The sequence below is a fragment of the Anguilla rostrata genome, chromosome 9 (genome assembly GCF_018555375.3).
Source record: "Anguilla rostrata isolate EN2019 chromosome 9, ASM1855537v3, whole genome shotgun sequence".
In the NCBI taxonomy this organism is placed as follows: domain Eukaryota; kingdom Metazoa; phylum Chordata; class Actinopteri; order Anguilliformes; family Anguillidae; genus Anguilla; species Anguilla rostrata.
Window position 1 is genome coordinate 6,230,275 of NC_057941.1, and position 18,420 is coordinate 6,248,694.

The 18,420-nt window shown below is 42.5% G+C and overlaps 1 protein-coding gene across 3 annotated transcripts in view; it reads left to right on the forward strand.

Annotated features, from left to right (window-relative positions):
• Positions 1-12,969, forward strand: part of usp25 (ubiquitin specific peptidase 25) — a 37,300-nt gene extending 24,331 nt beyond the window's left edge. Inside the window, exons 17-26 of one of the 3 annotated variants that reach the window (XM_064349977.1) lie at positions 367-588; positions 879-1,021; positions 2,386-2,583; positions 3,167-3,262; positions 4,715-4,893; positions 6,141-6,219; positions 7,459-7,538; positions 8,796-8,919; positions 9,893-10,088; positions 12,080-12,969. In XM_064349977.1, the coding sequence (XP_064206047.1) occupies positions 367-588; positions 879-1,021; positions 2,386-2,583; positions 3,167-3,262; positions 4,715-4,893; positions 6,141-6,219; positions 7,459-7,538; positions 8,796-8,919; positions 9,893-10,088; positions 12,080-12,252 (1,490 nt within the window). In that variant the 3' untranslated portion in view covers positions 12,253-12,969. The remainder of the gene's footprint in view (positions 1-366; positions 589-878; positions 1,022-2,385; positions 2,584-3,166; positions 3,263-4,714; positions 4,894-6,140; positions 6,220-7,458; positions 7,539-8,795; positions 8,920-9,892; positions 10,089-12,079) is intronic. The other 2 variants (XM_064349978.1, XM_064349979.1) reach the window with 2 other exon arrangements.
• Positions 12,970-18,420: the final 5,451 nt, after the last annotated feature.

Consider the following 18,420-nt stretch of genomic DNA (forward strand, 5'->3'; position numbering starts at 1 on the left):
GTTGAGGTCCTGACTCAGCTGTAGACCCCATGGCACTTTTCAGTAGGAATGGTAATCACAATTGCAATTGTATTCTAGCATCACAATTGCAGTGAACTAATTTTACACTGATGTAGTATTGCTCTTACTAACTGCTAACATCACTGCCGGTTACAGCACTGTTATAAGGGTTGTTCTATTTGTTTTTGCTCTGGCAAGATCATTAGGTGAGATTAAAAATGACTTGACCAAGGCCCAAATGGATCAAAATGTTTGTTCTCACAAGCTTATGTTAGTACTAAAACCAGAAGGGGTTAGGGTCAGTGAGGTTAGGCAAAAAGAGCTGGCAGCAGAGCTTCAATGCATTTTGTGGCCGTGTGTGTCCAGAGGAATTCGACAAAGAGACGGGGCAAATGCTGAGCGGTCTGGACAAGCTCCCTCCGGACCTGAAGGAGTACGTGAAGGAGGACAACCAGCTGTTTGAGAAGGAGCTGGAGGAGTGGGACGCCCTGCAGGCCCGCAAGGCTCAGCACGAGAAGCTTCCGGCCACAGCCACGGCGTCATCCTGTCAGCCAATGAGCACTGATCCCGCCCCCCAAGAGAGCACAGGTCAGTCATAGTACAATTTTTACCGTTGTATTTTTTAACAGCTGTGATCTTGGAGAGTTCTGTTTATGATATGTTCGTATATTTTGGCTCTGGAAAGCAGTAAGCACGCATTTCTTCACTGCTTTGTGACTGTTTAATTGTAAAATTGGGTATGTACTGTATTTTGGTGACTGATTTTATACGTGTATTCGTGAGGGAATGTCACAGGCAGTGTGTGTATGTGCGTGTGTGGTTGACTGTGTACATGTGCTTGTGTGTAGAGTAAACTGCTCCATCTCTGCCCCTCCCAGCCCCTCAGCAGGAGCCGGAGTACATGGAGCAGCCCTCCCCCACCGACGACTCCAAACACCTGAAGGAGGACATGGAGAGGGCCATCTCCAAGGCTGCAGCCGAGCAGGAGGAGGAGAGGAGCCCGGAGGCCCTGCTAGCCGCGGTAAGAGCAGTGCCTTTCCGCAGGCACTCTCTCCTCTTCAGGAGGGAGAAGCCGCTCACACATGCACACTTTTCCCATGAAAGGGTGTCGATCTCAGGCCTCAGGTTTGGGGGGGGGGGGGAAGCGCATGTATCCCCTGTTTCCTGGTATCACACGTGCAAGCCTCTAACTCTATTTATTTATTATTCATATTCCTGAAAAGTGTCTGGTGTGTCAGGATTATGCTCATGTACCTGTATGTTTGTTTTTGGAAAAGGTCACATTTCTGCTGTAACATCTCCTCCCATTTCATTGGCTTTCAGACTCATTTAACTCCTCATAGTATGGCCGCCGATCCTCAATTCACTGCAATAGGTTGAGTGAGGATCCCTGAATAAACAGACCAAGCCCATAAGACAAGAAACCACTTGCTTTGCAAACATGAGTGGGAAAACTGGTACTGCCGAGCCCTGGCTACGTTGTGTGAAAGCAAAGTCAGCCAAGGTTCCTGGTGAAAACATTTGGTATTTTTTGCTTGTTTGTCTAAAATGTCTGCAGCCTATGATGAACACTCTGCAGAAATTTTACTCAGATTCACATTTTATTCCAAATCCCACAAGTTTCAAATACCACATGGTGCACTGCACCAACTTTAACTTTAAACCACGTGTTTATACTGAATCGATAGATTCATCAATCAGTTCAATTCATGAATTAATGCGTGATTGATATTTAAACTGTATATTTTGAAAACGGAATGCACCTGCTGTATACAACTGCTAACAAGCCAGTTGAAAGGCAACAGTGGTCTGAGTTTTCAGGAGGGCAGACACTTTAGCTTGTTCCATCAGTTTAATTTGTTTTCTTCATTTGATCTGACAGAATTCCCATCCTTTACAATCGTCATGAAATGCAGCCTCCTGCCACAAATGCTGCAGATGTTGATGACAGTGCAGTACTTTTTAAATTTCTTTAACTGCAAAACCTAAAAGGGAAAACCTCTGCCCCTGGTTCTGTATGGTGGTTAAATAAAATCCTTAGCCTAAGGAAAAACTCCACCTAAAACAATCATGTTTTTTTAATGTGTTATTTCCAATACTATTGACGACTGATTCCAAATGATCTACAATACTTGCCCGAAGTGAATCTTATCTTTTTATCATATTATTCAGTGCAGAAGTGCATGCAAATGGGGCTCATTATTAAATCGAAGGCTACTTTCTAATTTCCAGGATGATTTCCTATTTCGCACAGTTCCTGTGAAAGGGTGATAGTCGTACGTAACGTTCTGCTTGTTTCCATTTCTTTCTCATACCCTCCTGCCTTAAGTTCACCCATTTTCCTGCTCCGCCCCCCTCTCCTTGTCTGTGTGTCTCTTTCTACAGCCCGCTTGCGATGGCACACCCACATCCTCTTCCCCTGACCCCACAGGCGTGTCAAACCCTCGCCAAACCCCTCCCCCTGATCACCAGGCAGAGGCGGCCACTCCCCCGCCCCCCTCTGCTCACCGCATGGTTGAGGTGGCCATCCCCCATGTTGGCACCTTCATCATAGAGACAGAGGAGGGGGGGTACGATGACGAGGTAGTGTGCCGGTCTGGTGGAGGGTACTGAGAACCCCATTCCCCCCCCAACCCTCGCTCAGGGATTTGATTACTGTATGAAGGGGAATGTGGGTGCCCACTTTTGGTGACCCGTTCGGTTTTCTGAGCTTTTCTCTACTCCTGAAAGTGAAACTCGTAAAACCTCTTAATTCATTTGTTGAAATAAACCTGATTTATTTCCCAACTGCCTGGTCCTGAGGGCTGAGCTCTGATGTGAAGCGTGTTGTGTAATCGCAGTCAAGTTTAAGACCTTGATGTTGTGCATTTGAACACGACTGGAGTCTTGCATGTCATCAGTATTCAGATGTAAGCAAAGCTCTGGGCTAGGGAACAGGCCATTCCTTTTTGGGTTTCCTGTTGCGCTCGTCCCAGGAGACGAGCCCCTGGCCTGTTCCTCAGGCCAAGGGAGCCGTCACAGCACGGCGGTTCACCGTGTCGCCGCGCGGGTCTGTCGTCGGTTGCTAGCACAAGAAAGGGCTTGAACTGAACGGCCTATTTCATTTGAGCACAGGACAGGAAGTGAACTCCCAGTGATGTAGTAACTGGCTTCCCTCTCTGGGCAGGCAATGCTGACCCCAAACATGCAGGGTATTATACTGGCCATTGGCAAAGCCGGGAGTGTGTACGAAAAGAGTGGCCCCGAGGCGGCCTTCTTCAAGGTACATCCCCTCGCACTCCTCCCTCCTGCCCCATCCATTTTTTTTAATATCCTCTGCATGCTTCCCATTCATCTTCCCATGTTCCTACTTATGCATGCCTCCTGCTTCTCAGCTCATCGTTTTATCTTCTTTGTTGTTCTCCCTTCTTCCCGTTTTCCTTTAAAATCCAGTATTGGGAAGAGAAGGGAAAAGAACTGTCTCTGACATCTTCCAACCACTGTCTGATACAGTCTGATGTAGGATTGTGAAGGTTCAAAGTTGACACTTGGATGTGCAAATACTGTATGGTGCATCCTTGTATTTGGTTTGGAGAGAAGAATGAAGAAATTGATCAATCAGTCCTTTTAACACAGAAACTGTGTTCAAGGCTCTGCGTTGGTTGTCTGAAGTTATTAGTTAGTATCTGCAATACAGATAATATTGGCAGGCTTTGTGTGACACTGCATGTTTATATTTTTGGCTGGTTTTTTGTAGTGTTTTCCTGAAATTAATGTCACTGTAGTTGCTAAATTGTTGTATATGTTCTGTTGAAAATATTTTGTGTTTAAAAGTTGATGAATGTATTTTGATATACAAGTGGTGGAAGAACCTCACAATATTGAATCTCCCCAATACGCTAGGAAAGTTAGCTTTTCTAAGACAACTTAGTGAGATGCAAACTTTCCTTCCTCAGATTTAATTAGTTGCATTCAACATGAAGCAACCCCATATTAGCCAATTCATCATTTTCTCTTTTTGTAAAAAAAGAAAAAAAAAATAATTCAGCACTTCTGCTTCTTCACACTTTCATATTACTTTTCTCTAGCCTTTCAGTTCCTCTCTGGCCTCATGGGAAACACTTGGGGTTCATGGACAGAATGTAAAAGCCAGTTAGTTGGCAGTGTGTTCGCAAGACAATTTTAGATCGCACACTGAGAGCAGTGTGGTGGCAGCTACTTGATTCTTTTCTGGCTCTCGGCAACTCTGCTACACCATGTTTAAAACGTTTTATAGTTCCTGGTTGTTCCTAAACAAGACCAGGTCAAAACCTAGTATATGGCTGGACCTAACACACGTGATCCGGCCGACCAATGGTGTAACTTCATAACTCGGCCGACCAATGGTGTAACTTCATCACTCACTCAGTCACTCACTCAGTCACAGACATTCGCGTTTGTAGGGCTGGCCCCGCTGTTGCGGTCCAGCCAAAAAATTACAACTGTAAAAGAAACGATGGTGTAGATGGAGGCCTGAATGTAAAGCGATGTGCATGTACTACAGGGAAGATAAACGTGCATCAACCCCGCTGACCATGGCGATTCTCATTGGGGCGTGCTTGAATGCATCTTGTGGTTTCCTCTAACCCGCCACGGGCATGAAGCGTGCCTGCCCTCTGCAGACTACTGCCCCCTTCTGGGGCGGATGAGGCACAGGCCTGCCGGCTGACAGTGTGCATCTCCTTTCTTCCCACAGGCTATCAAGGTGGAGTACGCTCGCCTGCTGCGATTCGCTCAGGAGGACACTGCCCCCGAGAATGACCACCGGCTGCAGCATGTGATCGTCTACTTCATCCAGAACCAGGCTCCCAAGAAGATCCTGGAGAGGACTCTCCTCATGCAGTTTGCCGATCGCAACCTGGGCTTTGATGAACGGTACGGACGATGAGCGTGTGTTTCTGTGACCACAGCTAACGTGTATTCAAGTAACGCTTCCGTCCCTTTCCATGACATTCTCTAGTTTTCACTTGTGCGTGTCTTGAGTTTCCTTTGTCTTTGTCAGTAAACCCCCTTACTTGCACAGCACTGTGACGGCTGACGTCACTGTTGTTGCAGGGAATTTGAACTGAAATTGTGCTTTGCCAAGTTTCAAGGCTGAAGCAAACCCATACAGTTGTTGTGAAATGAGTGACTCCAAGGTCTTGTCAACTTGAAAACATGATGAGAATACAGTGGATTTCCAGTGTGTAGTGCTCATTTCTGGTCAGCATCACCATTCGTCTAGATTTAGCTGGTATAGAAATCAGCTTATGGCAGCAAAATTCCCAACAGAAGACACAAATCCATAGACTCCCTATTATGCTTCTAGAAGCTGTCTTAGCCTGACCATAGGCATCGTCGAGCTAAGCAGTTTCAGTACTAAATTGAGTATGAGACTTAATGCCCATTACAGGTTGTGGATTATCCTTTAAGTGCTGACACTCATTGGAAAAGTTGGTCATTTTCTGTTTCTGTTTTTTGTTTGTTTGCTCTTTCTCTTTTCCCTGCACATCACCAAGGCTTCAGTCATGTTTACTACATTGTATAAATACAAGTGGCTGCCTGGTGTGAGGCAATGCAGATGTGTAATCGCTTCCCGTTACGTCTTGAGGTCTGCGGTTAAGTCACTGATGTTTCAGCAGTAACCCCTCTCTTCTTCAACGCGTCTTTCTTCCATTGCGCTTCTGTTCCGAGGTGTTCTGTCCACCCCTGACCACCCCCCCCCCCCACACACACACACACACACACTTTTTCGCACTGTTCAGTTGCAAATCTCATGATCTCCGGAGAGAAAATGCATACACGTTTTTGCTTTTCTAGCTAACAAAAAGAAAACTCTGCCTCACCCAGACAGAGTGGGACAAGCAGGTGGGCTGTAATCGTAATCCATATTCATAAGTGTATTCATTCCTATCCTTTCTATTTTTAGGAACATAATTAGATTTATGTGCCAGTGTGGCCTAAATGGGAACTTCCGCAGAACTGGTTTCGTTTTCCTTTTAGTGATTAAGGATAACTTGTTGCCCGAGGTCAAAGCTTACCCCTCGGCACACTGCTCAAGCTTACCGCACTAGCAGTTTCTCCCTCTCTTTCATTTCGTCTTTCTGTCACCAAGTGCCTGTCCTAATGCCTTTTTCTTGCAGATGTAAGAACATCATGAAAGTTGCACGTGCGAAACTAGACCTTATAAAGCCAGATGAAGTGAACATGGAAGAATATGAGGTCAGCACTTCCTCTTTCCTACTGTTCCCAAGAGCAATACGTTGTTTCGGTACTTAGATGTTTTTTTTTATATATATATTTTAAATATGGATATGTTCGCTTACTTGCTTACCCTCTGCGGCAAAGATGTGAGAATTTAGAAGGAAACCACGGAACTAAGTCTTCATACTACAGACCTCTGACCATGTTCATCAGAGTAGTTCGTTTGTGGAATGTAGGTTGAAGCAGCACTCAATAAATTTGCTGCATCCAAGTTGTATTTTGTTTCATTTAAATGTTTTTAGCAACACTTCAGATTGTGAGTCATGCCCATCATTATCCTGGCTGGTGGCAACATTTAGGTTTCATTTCTCCAAGAATACCATTTACAGTTGCATTGTGATTTAATTATTTTTAATTAATTGTATTTTAAGCTTTATTTAACCATGTTATTCTCATTGAGTTTAGAAATCTTTTTCAAGAGAGACCTGGCCAAGTAAACAGGAATAGATTACAAGCACTACAGCATTACATTTAACATACGAACAGACAATGTTTAACATTTGGTTACGCATGAGCTGTCTAAGCCTGTGAGACACACATTCAGCACAAATACTTTTTTATTTTTATCATCATAAATCCATTCTTAAGGTGCATCCATTTTTAACACAGGGAAGTGCTGAGAAGCTAATACATGTTTTTATTATGAGCAGACTTGACTACTGTAATGCCCTTTTTTTCTGGTTTGTCATTATCTATTATCAATCACTTGCATTAGTCCCAAACTCTGTTGCTTGTTTATTGACTAAAACCAAAACAAGAGCGCACACATATCCTGTTTTAAAGGCGCTTCATTGGCTACCTATTCGTTTTAGGATTGATAAAAAAAATTCTTCTTATAGTTTAGAAGTCTCTTCATGGCCTAGCACCCCCCCCTACCTATCTGACTTGGTTTTGGGGTATGTGCCTAACAGGGCCCTCAGATCCTCTGGCAGTAACCCATTAGTCACAGCTAGACTCAGACCTTTGGCAGGGCATCATTTAATCTATTGCCCAGCCTTTGAAACTGTCTGCCAGAGGGCCTGAGGGCTGTTCAGTCCTTGGATGGTTTTAAAAACAAACTCATTCAATTCATTGTGGAGCACTTTGTGTTCCACAATGGTGTATGAAATGTGCCATTTAAATAAAGTATGATTGATTGATCGTTTTATTTATTGCGGTATAAACTGATGTTTTCATTTATACGTCTTGCTGTCCTAGATGTGGCACCAGGAATACCGGAATTTCCGGGAGACGACCATCTTCCTGATGATTGGCCTGGAACTTTTTCAAAAGAGGAGGTGAGAGCTCTCAGCGAGCTGCCAGAAGCACATCTACAGCTGTCGAAGTAAAATGGTTCACCAGAACCGACCTGTCCGGGGTGTACTCCTGCCTCTCGGCCAATGCACGCTGGGATAGGCTCCAGTACCCCCTGCGACCCTGACCAGGATAAGCAAGTATAGATAATGGATGGATGGTTCTCCAGAACTATTTTGCATGGGTCAGTTGTCACATTCCACATTTTTCTCAAATTAAATTTACAGCATTGTTTGTTCTGCCAAACTGTAATCCCCTCATCTGGCGACAGAGGGCAGCACATACTTTAAAATGGCTCTGATTCCATTTGTTTCAGGTCATCTCAGTGCATGAGAGATTTTGGCCCGAGTGGGGATTTTCATAATGGGCTGTACTGGGTGGTCTGATTTTCTCAAACATCTTGGAAAAACATTCTATTCCCTCATGGAAAGCTGCAGTTGGTATTCAGGGTCTTCACAAATTGTTTTTATTTATTTATTTTATTTTTTATTTTTTACAATGTATCGTCATAAATGCCTACATGCTTTTTTTACTCTGAATAAGCAGGAAAGTAACAGTCCGCTGCCATCTTCAGGCTTGGAAGACTCACTGCAGAATTTCTGTGCTTTCAAATTTCAATTGCACTGGAAAAACCTATGTTCTGTTGTTGTTCTAACCTGTGTCTTTGACAGTTTACTTTTTATGTGTTGAATTTGCTGTGCTGTGTTGATTCATAATTAACAGCTACTGTCTGCATGGTTCTTATTAGGATTGCTGCTTGTGCTGAATTAAATGTGACACTGGAGAGAGGAAGCATGTTTTATCCACCCTATATTCCCAGTTTTGAGTTTAAAAAAATAATTGGTCAAGGCTACGGATCAATAGCTGTCATCTTCAGTGCCCTTATATCCTCCTCCCTTGAGAAGCACTGTAAGAATTATTTGGTGTGAAGGCCTTGATCAGTTTCCCCCAGCAGTCAGTTCTACCAAGATCTGTTCCTCTTGTCCATTTTTGTCACCCTTTGCCTTGTAGATTTCTCCTTTCTGAACGCTGGATCTGTTTGTGTGTATTGGAAAGGCCTTCTCTTATTTTCCTTTTTGGGGAATGTTGATTATGGCACTTGTGTGTCATTACAAGAGAAAGGAGCCCTGGTCTTTTTTTTTTTAAGGGCTGAGAGTTTAATGAAAGAATATACACATTTTAGGCGCTGTTTGATTAATGTCTGTTCCTCCCTCTCTCCCCCCCCCACCCCGCCCCCCCAGCTATGTGGAAGCTTTGATGTACCTGATCTACTCCTATCAGTACAACAGAGAGCTGCTCTCCAAAGGCCCTTACCGTGGCCATGACGAGGAGCTGATAGGCCATTACAGGAGAGAGTGCCTGTTGGTGAGTGGCACACTCCAGCCCATCGACTCGCAGCGTACCGCATTCAGAGGAGCGGGGCCAATCCCATTTTGTCAAGCCACAATGGACTTCCTGTCACCTGTTCTGTAGCCATTAACAAAACATCGGTGACAAAGACCCACAAGAAATTTGTAGACGTTTTCCTATCACATCTGATTGATGCAACCCATTTTACACACTGCAGTGCATAGGAAACAGTACTACATACGTGACATAATTTAGGGGAAGCATGGAAATATTTGCATTGTTTTTTCTTTCGTTGTTCTGATTTTGTGCATTAAGGTACTTCAGCCCACGATAGTATGCCTGCCTTCGAGACTTTGGCACAGTTGTTTGAAAACATTAAGAAACTAATCCTCCGTTGTCAAGTACAGAGCCTCGCTCACGTAGTACCTGCTGGCAGGACATTTTAAAACCACTCCCATACTGGAAAAGGACACAGGCCCAGCTGCACTTCAAATCTTTTTAAAATCTACGGCTGTGCTGAAATCCCTGGTCTTTTAGCTCGCGCTCATGCACTCAGTCACCCTGTGCTGGCAGCGCGCTCGTACTGTAATCACCAGACTTGGAGTAGGAAACAGGCAGTGCCGTAAGTGTAAACACATTATTGAGAAAGCTTTCGCTGTCCTGGCTCGACCTTGGCTCGAGGTTCCAGGCAGTCCCTTTACATCTTCAGCAGGCACTTTGACTTCTTTTTAAGCCGCAGTATTTACTTTTTGGTCTGTTTTAATGGAACGTATCAATAACACTTACACTTTTAATGCGTGAGGAACTTTCTTCCCTTCCGAACATCGTTCCCAAAAATCCACTGAAGGTTAGCTAAGGTGCTGCATGCACGGGGCTTCACCTAATAAAGATCTCCTCCATAATGAAGACAGTAAATTTAAGATAAGGGCACCGCATGGCTGGTTTTCCATTAAGCATTAGGGTTGGTGCTGCTCTTTGTCCCCTGCAGAAACTGAACGAGCATGCGACGGCGTTGTTTGAGTCCGGGGAGGAGCCGGAGGTGAACAGCGGTCTGAACATCATGAATGAGCTGGTGGTGCCCTGCATCCCCCTGCTTCTGGTGGACGAATCGGAGGAGAAGGACTTGGTGGCAGTGGAGGACATGAGGAACCGCTGGTGCTCCTACCTGGGGCAGGAGATGGAGCGTAAGTACCAGTCGGGACTGAGCAGAGAGCTACCGCTAACTAGCGGTGGGAGAGTGAGACATAAAAATCAGTGAAGCTGCTGTATGCTTTTAGTGATCAAGTGATTAGAACCAAACATGGTGTAGAGAGCATGGGCTCTTAATTGGTAATAAGGCACAAATTGACAGCTCATTATGGCTCCACCCATTATGAAGTTTGATACTTTCACTTTCTTATCACTTCGTAATACCTTCATTTGGGGTCTTTGAGGCTTTATCGGTACTTAAATCATTCTTAGTCGCATTATAAATGGAAAGGAACCTGCACGTAGAATGTAGCTATGACGAACTGAGATGGAACAAAAGAAAAATGTGCAAACCTATGCTCAAACATACAGGTTTCACAAAAACCTGAATGTCCAAAAACACCAGGTGGAAGGTCACCACACCTGATCCGACTTCACATTGTTTCTAGGAGCTCTATCCTATTTGGCATTTTGAACCCATAGTCTAATCATTCCATCATTAAATGGAACTCCACCAAAAACATTTTTTTTCCCATGTCTGCCACAGACTGTTTGAAGTAACGACATTCCTGGGAAAACATACTTTTTCCTCTTCCTGTTGAAGTGAATTGAGGTGTTTATTTTAAGTGGAAGGTAAAGGTTGCCAGCAGCCGTGCCACCATGTGCCCTGCCCCTGCTGACTGGCTGAAGCTAAGCAGGTGTGTGCTTGGTTAGTACTTGGATGGGAGACCTCCTGGGGGAACTGAGTTGCTGCTGAAAGCAGTGTTGGTGGGCCAGTAGGGGGCGATCTTCCCTGTGGTCAGATCAGAAGAGATGCTGAACTCTGTGGTCATTAAAGATCCCACAACACTTATTGTAAAGAGTAGAGTGTTCCTGGCATCCTGGCTAAATTCCCAGCCTAGCTCTCTCAACCTGCACCTAATCATACCCAGGTGGATGCTAACACATTGGTGGAGGTTGAGAAGAGTTTCCCACTCATTGCAGTAAAGTGCTTTGATTGTGAGAGCACAAAATATAAATCTAACCAATTTTTATTAGTTATGTTTTTATATTTCAGGTTTACAATCACAACTTAAAAAAAACTTTTGTCTTTTGTTTCAGCTTTGACTAAATTTTGTGAATACATTCTCAATAGTGGCAGAAAGGGGGGGAGGCATTGTACCTTGATGATGTCATAGTTTGGGATGGTCACTTTGTTTGTTGGCAAAACCCTTGTAACTGTCATACACTTTACAAATTAAATTCATATGAAGATCAAATTACATAATGATTTTTGGAGTTCCCCTTCAAGTGAAATTTGATTATTTAATATAGTTTTTCCAAGTAATTATTACCCTATAACCGTGACCTGTTTGGTTCAGTGATGCATATTGGTGGATATGGTGGGCAGTGATCACCTTCAGAGTCCGCGTTACTGGTTGTGCTGGAATGGGCTGAATGTCGGATCCTTTAGTAATTTTCTGTGAGCGCGTTGCTGCTGGTTGGAGGCCCTTTGATTCTGGTTGCTTGTCAGCAAACTTAACATTAGCCCACTCGGAAAAATTACGTAGGGATAACATTTGGCCCACTATCAGAAATGTACTTTGATAAATCCCCACCCCCCAAAAAAAAGAAATGTGTGTAGTCCCTGTGAGTTTCAAGTTAATATCGTTATTATTATTTATCGTCATTTCAAACTTATGATTGATTTTTTAAGGCTGTACTCTCCCTTGAGCATGTAGTACACATGGAAGTATGTTTCTCTTAAAAACCGCAGCTAGGTACTTTTTTACAGCTGTGTTTTTTATTTTAGGATTGTGTTTCAGAATGGTACATAAATACTGCAATTGGTTGTTCTGTACTGACGTTCCTGTGTCATATGTATTTAATACATTGAGCCACAGTAGTTTTGTTGATCGCTCTGGATAAGAATGCCTGACACAAATAAGTGCGCGACCACAATGAACAGAACTCGTCACATAGCATCTATTGTGCCCTCCCCCCGCAGCCCACCTCCAGGAGAAGCTGACCGACTTCCTTCCCAAGCTGCTTGACTGCTCGACCGAGATCAAAAGCTTCCATGACCCGCCCAAGCTGCCCTCGTATTCAACCCTGGAACTGTGCGAGCGCTTCAGCCGTGTCATGACCTCCCTGAGCCGGACACCTGCTGACGGGAGATGAGCTGTGCGCCAACCCAACCCCTCACCACCCCCCCCCCCGCCCCAACCCAACGCCATACCCCATCACCTGGGCGTTCATCTACAGAATCAATTTTAACCCATGCCTTCCTTAAACCAGGGGTTGCTATATCTCTGTTACTGGTTTTTTGTTTTTTTTTGTGTGTTACTTTGCTGCTATAGGTTTTACTATTATGATGTTATTCCACTTTCAGTTATGTTTTAAAAGCAACTGCAACAGAGGGACGGGACTGGACAGGGGCAACAAAAAAAAAAAAGAAAATCAAAATGGCAACTGCAGTGATTTGAAGTTCGGCGCATGCTGCTCCAGCTTTGTTTAACCGAGGTTGAAGTTTTTTCCCCATTTGGTTGGTTGTTTGTTTGGTTTAACCCCACCTCCACCACCACACCCACCATCACCAACAACCCCCCCCCCTCCCCCGCACCAACACACCCCCCTTTCCTAGTGAAAGGATTCCACTGCTGCTCAGCCTCTCACCTGTTACAGTATTATCATGTTTTTCTTTCCTTAAGGACGAGAAGAAATAAAACCTTGAGATTCATCAATGGCTTTAAGTATATAGAGTGGGTCTATACCAGACCTGAGGACTGCAACTGAATGAGAAATTTCAAGTGCTGTGGTAGGCCACAGCTCCTTGTGGCTTGTTAATATACTGAGAGAATAAAGTTTTATTTATGGCCCTTTTAGGCCAAATAATTACATGCTTTGCTCTGATTTTTGTCTACTTTTTTGGACACTGAATTACCAGCATAACATTTATGATATATAACTACCTCATGGATGGATGTGCTGCTCCCATACCTTCATACCTCCTCAAGCAATCATTTATTCAAGGCAAAATGCACTGGGAAGCTCCCCACAGCCAAAGTGTTATGCTCTTTGCGCTTTCTTATCTTGTGGTTTTGAGTTCTTTCTGTTGTCCTTTCAAGCTCTGTAGTGTCGATGTGAACATTGATTATTCCTTCTCTGCGTCTGGAGAGGAGCTGCTCGCTCCTTGCTAATTAAAAGGGTAGTCATACAGAGATGGTCACGCCTGATATTTTGGTTTCAGTCATTTGGAAAACTTTGAGGGAAGCACAATATCCATTCCAATTCTCCTCCAGCATGTGGTGTTTATTAGGCTGTGACCCAAAAAACATGAGGGACTAAGGAAAGGCCGAAAAGACTAATCTGAAAGGTATAGTCTACCTTTCAGTTAGGTTCCCTTAAAGAACATACTCTGCTAAGCATCAGTCTTGTCTCAGTTATAGGTATACATATGAAGAAAATGTGTGTGGATGAGACTTTTTATCATCAAAATTTGTCATTGTTTATATCCATATTGTGTGTGACTTAGGCAACGCTTCCCTAGTGAAATTTGTGAAACTGATTCAGATCATAAAGTAAAATTTTTATTTTCTGTAGTTCATAACAATCGGATTAACAGTTTCCTTCAAATGCATTAGAAAAGCAAAAGCTTTCAGTGGTTTGGGAATTTCAGCTAAACACACACTAACTTAATATTTTCCTCCACAAACTTTGAATGTGAATGTATGATGGATTTATGCCGATTAGGTCTCTTATATCCAGGTTTTCTCAACATTGATTGAATGCCGTGGTCTCAACCACGGATTACTTAACAGGCTAGTTCAATTGTTCTCTTGGCCAAGAAATCAATTACTTTGAAAGACAAATATGAAAATGTACAGACAGTGTATGGCAGTGCACTTAGTGGTGCATGACATGACATTTACCCATACAGTGTTACATATGAAATGGAGAGGGTGGAAGGGGCGAGGAGCTGAAGCCATATTAACTTTATTATACCTCCTTTGTGGCTAAAGCACAGGATAATACCTGAAACATTCTTTATCGCGAATTCTGACAGCAAGGATGACCTACTGCTGCCCTTTGAAACAAGCTACTTTGACAGCAAATCAACAGCAAACCCTGATGTGCGTTAACATTTTTTATGGAGAACAGTTTCGCAAACTTTTTCTTTTTTCTTATTGGTCCAGCAGTTTTGGGGAAAATGTACAATGTTATTTCTATTTATTATATCTTGCCTGATCAAGTGAGTAGCCTATTGCACCTTACCTTATGCAGAAGCCTCTTAGGCAGTTATTGTAGACTACGTTTTATAGTTGAATTCAATGGATTGGCGAATTGCTCAACAATTGCTTCCTACATTGATTAACTAGCTTAGCCATCATATTGGCCAAACCCTGAGGTCCGACCAAGAACCGCGAATGTCTCTTACCGCGGGGCTGGAAGACTCGCTGAGTCACTGACTCCCTATTGGCAGTGTAGAGATCGAAATGTGACGTCACTTCCAGTTCAGTTCGAAGTTCAGTGCTGGAATAGTTTGAAATAGTGGAACAGTTTGAAATGTTTGAACATGAACATGCTGTCATAATGTGTCTCCCTTAGGCCACACACGGAAGCATTAGAGCTATTGCTGTAGCTATTTATAAGAATGTAACTAAAAAATGAAAGGGTGGGTGTGTTTAGCTGGAGTGGTTCAGCTTACTGCACAAATGTAATTTGTTTTTCTTGCTTTTGCTTATTTGGGATGATAGTAGGCCTAATGCACCTAGTCACTGCAACCATTGGGATGGCAGGTATGCCGTCCCACCAAGTTACGCCTTGGTGGAGCGGCATGCCCCATACCTATACAGCACCGAGCGCTTGGCACTTTTCAGGGATACCCACGGAAATAACCACAACAGCCACAGACACTCAGCCCTTAAAAACATTAATTTCGGTACGTTCTGATTCCATTTCAACAGACAACTTAAAAAGTTACACAGGCTGACCACTGTGGTGTTTCTTCTGACTACATTTCTTCACTTGGCTACTGTAGAAAACATTCATATCAGCAAACGCCACATTTCTACATTCATGTTACCTCGCACTGTTCCCTATGTACCCACATACAAACAATTACTACGCATGAACTGTCTGCAACACCCCATTAACACATTACATTTTAAAACATGACTCAATCATAATTATAACTACTAGTGCTGAATACCTACAGAATGCATATTTGGTTGTCAAGTTAATTTTACTAAATGTACAAGTTCTTGTATATTTGCTATTTACAATAAATACTGCATGTAAAATAAATATTGTACATACATTCATACAATACTTCATTATCCACATGGGGACATTTCCCTCGCAGCATGTAACATTCACATTTGCGAACAGACATTTATACCAAGAAACATACAATCATCCACACAACAGAAAGGCTAGGCAGCTAAATACATACCGATACAAATTTCACATATTCAGGTCTATTCAATCAATATTGACTCTTACAAACCCATCCACATATACACTCACCAGCCACTTCATTAGGTACACCTGTTCAACTGCTCAATAGGTACACCTGTTCAACTGCTCGTTAACGCAAATATGTAATCAGCCAATCACGTGGCAGCAAGATGATCTGCTGAAGTTCAAACCAAGCATCAGAATGGGGAAGAAAGGTGATTTAAGTGACATTGAACGTGGCATGGTTGTTGGTGCCAGACGGGCTGGTTTGAGTATTTCAGAAACTGCTGGGATTTTCACGCACAACCATCTCTAGGGTTTACAGAGAATGGTGCGAAAAAGAGAAAATATCCAGTGAGCGGCAGTTCTCTGGGCGAAAATGCCTTGTTGATGGCAGGGGGCAGAGGTCAGAGGAGAATGGCCAGACTGGTTCGAGCTGATAGGAAGGCAGTAAACAGTAACTCAAATAACCACTCGTTGCAACCGAGGTATGCAGAAGAGCATCTCTGAGCGCACAGCACATCAAACCTTGAAGCAGATGGGCTACAGCAGCAAAAGACCACAGCCGGTACTAGCAGGTACCTAATGAAGTGACCGGTGAGTGTATATTTGGCCTGTTCATGTTCTATATGCTTATACACACAGGGCCAAGTGACTTGACACAATTTAGAAAACATTTGGTAGCATTGCTTTGGAATACAGGTTCTTTACGTTTGGTGAGGCAAGATACCCTATATAGTTTGTAGTACAGTAACTTGGCGTCATTTTGATATCAATACTTTCAAGGCCTAGATGTAGCCAGTCTGAATGAATGAGTTATAGACAGTGCTTTGTATGTGTGAGTAACTTGGAATTTTTGTATGTTGAAAAGGTGTTTTTTTCTGAGATCGAGATATACTGGCTAACGTTTCCGAACGATACAAACATTCAGTGGCAATCGTACGGTGGCTCTGAAGTGCAAAACACAAAAACAAAAAGAAAATGCAAAAACGAAACTTTCAGCCCTGGAGTGCAAATGCAACATACAAAAACAAAAAGGAACGGCCTTGAGGTGCAAAACACAAACATACAAAAACTAGCAGCCCTGAGGTGCAGATGCAACATGCAAAAACAAAAACTAGTAGCCTGAAGTGCACTGTTGCACTTCTGGGCTGCACGTTTTTGTTTTTGTATGTTGCATATGCACCTCAGGGCCGAAAGTTTTTGTTTTTGTGTTTTGCACTTCAGAGCCACCATACTGTTACAAGTAATTATACCAACTTCTGACTGGTTTAAATTCTACAGTCAAGAAGTGTGCACTCAGCCATTCTGTGTCATGGGAGCTAGCTACTTTCTAGCTCAGTGGTCTCCAACCATGGTCCTGGAGAGCTACAGGATCTACTGGTTTTCATAGTGACTCTGCACTTCATGAATCAATTAGAGCAGTTGATTACACAGTTAACTCAACTCACCTGGTGTCTTGGGTCTCAATTGGGTGCTGATTTTAAGGTGAAAACAAAAACCAGCAGACCCTGTAGCTCTCCAGGACCAGGGTTGGAGACCACTAAATATTCTATAGATTAATATTAATTATATTATTAAAAAAATTATTAAATATAAAATAAGAATTATTTAGCTAGAATATGACTGAAGAATTCTGTTATCGTCTAATGACACACTGTGATCCCTTAAATCCTTGTGGTCTGAACTATTGGTACATTCCTTGACATGCATAGGTTGCTATATGGCTATGCTGCTGTACCTGAAACCATGTTATCCATCTAAACCATATAGGTATAAACCAAACAAGCTATCTGAATGATAAATAATGTCTAAAGAACTAGGATTCTTGAAATTATATTGCTTTTAGAGGCTGTCTCATAAGTCTGCTTATATGCATTTTAACTTTGCAAATGTGACTTTAAAGATAATACAAGCCAGCTGTTGGACAGGTATATTGTAAATATTTTCTTTGCTATGTTGATTTATAAAATATTGGTGCTACAGTGGTGTGTGTATAGATGCTGCCTCAGCTTATTTAATATATATTTTTGTGTAAATCACTTAATCTATTTTGCATTTGGACTGAAGCAACCTTTTCAGTACCATATGTTAAAACCTTTAAATTACTACTGTGCTGTACATTTGTAGCAATCCACACCGCAAAATAGTTGATCCAGTTTCCCTCCAACATACTCAAGTCATGGATTTAAAAAACGTAAATGCCCCAAATAATATATAGAGTCATATTACCAAAGTGCAATTTGCTGGTGAAGAAGTTGGGAGGTTTTGATTTTCAAACATTTAGATTGAGATTCTCTCAAACCCGCATCCTCTTCAGCTGCATCAAAATACTGTTGTTCTGCCCCAATTGTCTCTTTGGTCTTGGCTCACCTCCTGTAAGGAGAAAGGGAAGCTCATTTTTTTTATTTTATCTATTGCTTTGGAAAGACAGTGACTACCACCCACTGGCTAACTGTATTTTTACATTTGTACTGCATTATTACATGTTACACTATGTACTCAACTTACTTAAAACATAATAAATTAAAATTCCAGAAGGATATATCAAAACTTGATATATAAAGTATAAAAAATATATATATATAATACATTTTAAATGTCACAGCTACTGGTAACATGCTACCCCAAATATCACGTTTTAACACAAAGGAACGAGGAACCAGAATAGAATTTAATACAGAAATTTTTTTGCTGTATTCCATTCCATTGTTTTATACACAATCCTTGACCGGCAGGATATACTTTGCTAATATGAAATGGGAGACGGTGTTAAAAAAAGGAACAAACGGTTCCTACGTTGTGATTTAATGCTGTTTTTGGTCTTTTTTTTTATTGGTTAGCCATTTAAGTGCAGACAGAGTGTATCTTTGTAACATGGCTTCCTTC